The following is a 7,363-nucleotide window of genomic DNA, read 5'->3' as shown; positions in this document are numbered from 1 at the left end:
TCAACATGGTAAAAGTGAGATTATGCCGAACGTGTCTAATAGGCACATTTAGACTTGAATTTAAGTGTTCAATAAGAACAAAGCTTAGTTTAAATGTTTAAATAAAAAAAACAGAGACAAATTTAAGGGGATGTTTATATATTTGGTCTACTATCTATTACATTTTCTTCGAATTTATCAATTATTATAATTAGTATTATAACCCGCGCGATACGTGGATAATTTGACTAAATATTAATCTTATAAAATTATGATCTAATATATCATATTATTTGAATAAATATTAGTTATTAGTTTATCCTTTAATGTAGTGTGCACAAATATAACAAAGTCTATATAAAACCAAAGGATACACATCATATAATAAGCAAGTAAATTATTTGTTCCTTATATTAAATTAAAAAGTACGTAGTACTATACATTTACTAATGTGACGTTTTATTAATTTATCAATTGGCTTAATATTTTGATACTACTTCTCTTTTAATATAACATAGATATATATTTTCTTACTTTACTCTGAAAATATTTTTATTTTTTTAAAACTTATATTATACTATTCAAAATTCTTCAATTTAAATTTATCAATAATTTTTTTGAGTATTATTTATTTATCTTTTATTTTTAATTAATTCAAAAGATAATTATAATTATCTTTATCCTCCTCTTTTCATACACTATTTTCTAGTGTAATATTTGCTTAGTTTTCTCATTTTATAGTTTAATGAAAGTTTTCGCGTGCGTAGGCCCCATTCGGGGGGGAGCGCTCCCTACGAAAGATTTTTCCATACCCAGGGATCGAACCCGAGACCTCTGGTTAAGGGAGGAGCAGTCCCATCCACTGCACCACAGCCGTTGGTAGTTATAATATGCTTATCTTATGTATAATGTCCTAATAGTATCTTTATATTTTTGTATTTTTTAGTATGAAATTATGAGTTCTATTTATTATTTAAAATTTTCTACATGAGAAATTTAATGAGTATATACATTTTTACGCTATCACTTGATTTTTTTAGTACTCTTCCTTTATAACTATTTTTTATTATGATTTTAGTTATGAGTATATTTACGACTTTTCTCATCATAATTCTAATTATAAGACTTATATTTTTTTATATTTTCTCACAATTTTTTATTTTATTATTATTTTTGTTCCTGGCTTATCTAATTGTATTATTCATTACTTAATATTATTATAATTATCATATAAATTTTTAACAAATTACCAGTTTAATATAATACAATAAATATAATTTTGTATTACTCTTAAAATTTAACTTGACTTTATCTTGTATGACTTTCTCATAATTATTTTGATATTTAAATTTATCAATAATATTTTTGAGTATTATTTATTTATTTAAATTTATTAAATAAATTTAAAGTATCTATAGAATCACATTATATCTATTCTCTTCTTTATACATTAGCTCAAAGGTTAAAAAGAGAAGTACTTTTATTATATGTCATAAATCTACTAATAATTATAATAATTATTAATTTTGTATTATTTCCCATAAGAAATTAAATTGAATTCTTCTTCTCGTTTGTATTTAATATAAAAGTTTAATTCTTTTATTAAGATTACTACATAAGAAGTTAAATTATATCTTTATATATTTTTTATTTTTTTAATTGAAATTATTGTTTATGTTTTTGTCTTTAGTTTTATCTTATCCATATAGCATATAGCATGACCATATGAATTATTCAAAAAAATTCTCTTCTCAAAAAATAAATTAGTCTTATCATTTTATAAATCTCTACATTGAATTTATATATCTATATATTTTTCCTTTTTTATAATAGAAATAAAAATATATAAATATTTAATTATCTTAAATTCAAATTCAAAAAGAGTAACTAATTACTAACTAACCTTACTAATTTTGTCGTAAAATTTGACAATTGTTGAATTTTTGTTGTGACACTTGGTATCATCACATTGATTTGCTTCTCCTATTCTATATAGATAGATTTTAATGTACCCTCGTGTATACAATTATCTTTCAATTTTTTTTCTCTAATTTCTTTAGTCAATTCCACATTTGTCACAAAAGTATTATTAAATATTTTGGTGTAAACCATATTATGATATTTTGTTATCATAAGAGCGTGCTATTAGGATAAAATGAAAAGTCTAAAACTATATACTCTACAATTACTTTACAAATATCAGAGATACTATTTCAGAAAAAGGTGGCATAAAATAAAATCAAGGGAGTACCACTCCTATACTTTCTAATATACTAACAGACTCAGAGGATCAAAACATATGCTTTCTTATTTTATTTTGGACAGTAATTTATTATTCGATCTCATTATTGCTTATTCTAGCAAAATCACTCGTTAGAGCCATCATCAACCATTAGTTGTTAAGGCTTATTCTCAAAATCCTAATATTTATAGCTGTGGCAATAGGGACGTAATTTAATAATATGTCAATTTGACCACTATTGGTAGATAATTTTTTTTTTTTTAACTTCTGAATCTCAAACAATCCAATTGCGGATCAGTAAGATTTAAGATCATTTGTTTAATAAATTGCTCTTCATTTATAAGTTTATAGCCTTTGTGGTAGCTTCACCTACCAAATAAAAGGCATGTTTAAGAAGATTATCTAATATTCCGAAAAAAATCAATTGAAATTCTCGAATGCTAGGAAAAAAAGTTTGTGATAAAACATATCTTCTAAGTATGTATTGGATGTAGTATTAAATCAATAGGAGAGTCTGTTTTTTTTTAAGGATAAGATACTTATATTATATTATAACTTACGACATTGTCTTAGGGACAGTGTCCCAAAGAGCCGCCGTTAATACATAAATGGTTCACACTCCCTAAGGCATTTTCATTACCTAGGGAGGCCAAAATATTACATGCAACTAAACTACAAGTTCGAAAACTATTACAACCATCCTTATCAGCAGAATACACATTTAGAGCAAAATTAGGAGGTTCCGCAAAATAGCTAGTAATATTATAGCTAGGATAAAGTAGTGCTTCCTTGGCTAGTTAGTGTGCAACTTTGTTCCCCTCGCGAAAGTTATGCTTCAGTCTGATCTCTCCCATGTCCATTAGCTTCTCCATGAAGTACCTGTACTCATTAAGTAAACTATTGTAAGTAGGATAATCTTCATCCATGAAATGTATGACCTCAGTAGCATCCGTTTCTATTTCACATGGTGTGAAATTTTCCTTCATAATTGTTTGCAATGCTTGTCGAAAGGCCAGCAGTTCAGCATGGATTGGGGATATACTTTCACACTTTTTGTAGTATCCTAGCATCCATTCTCCCCTATTGTTTCTTATGACTCCACTTATGCCGCCATGTAAATTCTCTTCATTGAAAGCTCCATCAATATTGATCTTATACCAATCCTGAGGAGGTGGGTGCCACTTGACCTTCACCTGAATGGATCTATTACTAGTGGTGTGTGTAGTAGCTAGGAAGAAAAATTCCATTGCATTATTAAACATTTTAGTGGTGTTGATTTTATTGGCAGTGTTGTTAATATTGTTGTCGTTTCTGTTTTTCCAAATTGACCATAATGCAAATGGAAAAACCCCTTCCCAAGTGATGAGATTGTTTGGAATGTTAGGAGTTTTATTTCTTAGAAAATCCACCCAGTGCTCATATGGCATAGGGTTGCTTGAATGTACCCCTATGGATGCCCAGAATTATTTTGCTATTTTACAATCCCAAAAAATGTGGAGAAGAGATTCGTTAACTTTACAAATTGGGCAGTTTGTGTCTATGTTAACACCAATTTTCCCTAGGTACTCCCTAGTAGGGAGTCTTGAGTGGTAACATTTCCATATAAAAAATTTGATCTTCCCAGGACATTTCAATCCCCATATCCATGCAAAATCGTTTCCATTATAGATAGGCTTGTCAATTAAATTGTAGCATGATGAGGTTGTGAATATTCCACTGGTATTTTTAGTCCAAATAATAGTGTTAGGATGAGAGATAGATGTGGTTAGTGAGTGGATACTGTTCAGAATATTGTTAGGAAGGTCAAATGAAATGTTAGCCAAGTCCCATGAACCATGGAGTTTTATGTCTTTTATTTTCAGATCACTTTCCTTTTTATTGAGAAGGCCTATAACATTTTCCCTTAATTCCCCAAATTTAGGGATCCAATTGGTATCCCATATGGACATGTTTGTATTGTTATTCACAGGCCATCTTATACCTTCTCTACACAAATGCCATCCCTTTAAGAGGCTGTTCCACGTGTGTGAAACTCCCTTTGTTGATTTTATATGGCCGTATATACTAGTAATAATACGTGCCCAAGTGGAAGAGGGGTTATTTAGGAGCTTCCAAACCAGGCTTGTTAGGAAGGACAAGTTTTTAGATTGAGCCTTTCTAATGCCTAGCCCCCCATATCTTTTGGCAGGGTTACTACATTCCAGGCTATTAAGTGCATTTTCTTCTTTTCCCTTGTAGTTCCCCACAGGAAATCCCTTTGAATTTTGTCAATTTCTTTGAGTGTCCTACTTGGAAGTATTGAGAGCTGCATTTGGTGATTAGGAATTGTATTTAATGTAGACTTTATAAGAGTACACCTTCCCGCCATATTGAGCGTCTGTATTTGGCCTTTGCGTAAGAGATTTTTATGATAGTACTAGTATAGTCCCAACACGTGTTTAATTGTCCATCTTAAATTGGACGGGTTATCAGGAGCTTCTCTAAAGGATTCTTTAACTTTGGAAGCAAACTTTTTTTGAAATGTGTCAACTCCAACGTTTTCCTTTTCTGATAGAGGCAGGAGATTGATCGGGTTAGTTGGCTCATTCCTACTTAATTAGTTATAGATTTTCCCTGTAATTGGCAGTTAATAATGTCATGTTACCAACAACAATCCAATGAGTTCTCACAAGTGGAGTCTAGAGAGGGTTAGAGTGTACACAGATCTTACCCCTACCGCGGGGTGTAGAGAAACTGTTTCCGAAAAATTCTCGGCTGAAGAGAACAAAAAGAGACAATATATCAGTACAATCAATAAAACCATAGGAATCATAACAACATCATAAGAACCAGAAAATAGATGAAAAGCAATAACAGAAATCAACGAATAAGGCCCGGCTATGAAAAACGGAAGAATAAAGTGGACACAATAATAATCACTATAAGCTTAGGACAAAACCTTACCAGCCCAACCTCCCACCTAGAAGAAGAAGAAGAAGAAGAAGCAGAAGCCACAATTTAAGGTTATAAAGCGAGGACAGGATATGTCACGACCCCGAATTCCCACAACCGGGACCGTGATGACGCCTAATATTTTCACTTGCTAGGCAAGCAAACATTAGAGATTTTTTTTAAAATCAACTTCAGTACACTTTTAGTGGCAGAATTAATTAAGCTAAACAGAAGCTAAAATAAAGTTTGCGGAATATTATAAAAACTTCAATATTTACTATCACCAGGATCTGGAGTCATAATTCACGAACTTCTAGGATTTACTACAAATAAAAGTCTGAAAGAAATACAACTGTTTGAGTGAAAGAAACAGTAATAACAGAAAAGATAGATGGAGACTTCAAGGTCTGCAAACACCGACAGATCTACCTTGAGTCTCCGATGAACCAGTTTGAGGTGCTACGCCTCTCGATCAGCTGGGACTAATACCAAAATCTGTACAGAAGTGCAGTGTAGTATCAGTTCAACTGACCCCATGTACTGGTAAGTGTCGAGCCTAACCTCGACGAAGTAGTGACGAGGCTATGACAAGACACCCACATAATAAACCTGTGCAATTTAACAGTATATGTACAAAATAACGACAAGTAAAAGATAGACAGGTAATATCGGGAGGGGCAACATGCTGAGGGGATTACAAGATAGAGAATCACAACAGTAATGAGAACTTGATCAACCAATATACCTTGAACCAATATTAGCAAGTAAATAAAGGAAAATGCACGACATCACCCTTCGTGCTTTTACTCTCAACCGCACCACATAATCAATATAAACGGCACAACATCATCCTTCGTGCATTAACTCTCATAACATAGCACGGCATCACCCTTCGTTCATTAACAGTCACAATATGGCACGGCATCATCCTTCGTGCTATTACACTCTCCCTTACCATAAAACAATGAACAAAAGACAACAGGGAGATAGAAATAACAAGAACAAGTCTTACTTCAACATTTGGTTCCACAATACCAACCTCAATTTTCAAATTAATGCTCAATTATTACCCAAAAGATCCGTAAACATGATAAGAACGATTAACTTGATTATGCTAGTCTAAACACGGATAACATGATCAAAGAAAAGCAATAATTACGAGAAACCAAGTTCCACCCGCATGCTTTACCCGACAACAACGCGTAGGTACTCGTCACCTCACTTATACGTTGCACCCAACAGCTAAACACGTAGCAAATAGAGAAATAAGTCATAATCCCTCAAGTCCACGATACTTACCTCGCTCCAAAGACCAACCTCAAAGTTCCACCACCGCTTTGCCTTTCGTACAAGCCTTCGAACCAACATAATCTAATAATTTAACAACCAAACGATTCAAATTAAGCCTTAGGAACTACCCACGATTGAAAAGAATTCAATTTAGGTCATTACTGAAAAAGTCAACACAACGTCTCGCTTGGTCCAAACCATAAATTCGGACCAAAACCCGATTATCCATTCACCCCCGAGCTCGATTATTTTATTTATTTTGGAATCCAACCTCAATTTGAGGTCTAAATCCTCAATTTACCAAATTCCTAGTTTCTACCCAAAAACCCCCATTCCCACCATGAAAACTCTAGATTATAGGTTGAAATCTAAGGAAAAGTAATGAAAGATTGAAAGAAACTAGTTTAGAATCACTTACCAATGATTTGGGGAAGAAGAATTCTTTGGGAAATCGCTTCTAGGGTTCTTGAGTTTGAAAATTTGAAGAATGAATCAAAAATCCCGTCTAAGTCATATTTACCCAGCTCCAGATGTCGCATTTGCGACCTGGGCTTCGCAAATGCAAAGACCACAAATGCGAAGTAACTATCGCAAATGCGAAGCCCTTCACACCTCTGCTCTCTTCACAAATGCGAAGGGATGTTCGCAAATACGAACTGGGCTGACCGCATATGCGACCTAGCCCCCCAGACTCACTTCGCAAATGCGGAATATCTTTCGCAAATGCGAACACTGTGTGGCCCAGCTACTCTTCGCGTTTGCGATGAGTAGCTCGCAAATGCGAGACTATTATCGCAAATGCGGGATCAGAGGCCAGTTCCCAGAAATTGCATATACCAGCAAATGTTCTAAGTCCAATTTGACTCCGTGGCCTATCGGAAACTCACCCGAGCCCTCGGGGTTCTAAACCAAAAGTACACA

At 33.1% G+C, this 7,363-nt stretch overlaps 1 protein-coding gene across 1 annotated transcript; it reads right to left on the bottom strand.

Annotated features, from left to right (window-relative positions):
* Positions 1–3,018: 3,018 nt before the first annotated feature.
* Positions 3,019–3,468, bottom strand: LOC109206186. Its single transcript, XM_019368980.1, has one exon. The coding sequence runs from the start codon at positions 3,466–3,468 to the stop codon at positions 3,019–3,021; it is 450 nt and encodes a 149-aa protein (XP_019224525.1).
* Between the last annotated feature and the right edge of the window lie 3,895 nt (positions 3,469–7,363).

The sequence above is a fragment of the Nicotiana attenuata genome, unplaced genomic scaffold (assembly GCF_001879085.1).
Source record: "Nicotiana attenuata strain UT unplaced genomic scaffold, NIATTr2, whole genome shotgun sequence".
In the NCBI taxonomy this organism is placed as follows: domain Eukaryota; kingdom Viridiplantae; phylum Streptophyta; class Magnoliopsida; order Solanales; family Solanaceae; genus Nicotiana; species Nicotiana attenuata.
Note: the sequence above shows the minus strand (reverse complement) of the source record. Positions and strands in the feature narration are given on the sequence as shown.

Excerpts from the sequence above, each read along its gene's own strand:
- LOC109206186 (XM_019368980.1), bottom strand. The coding sequence starts at position 3,468 with ATGGAATTTTTCTTCCTAGCTACTACACACACCACTAGTAATAGATCC.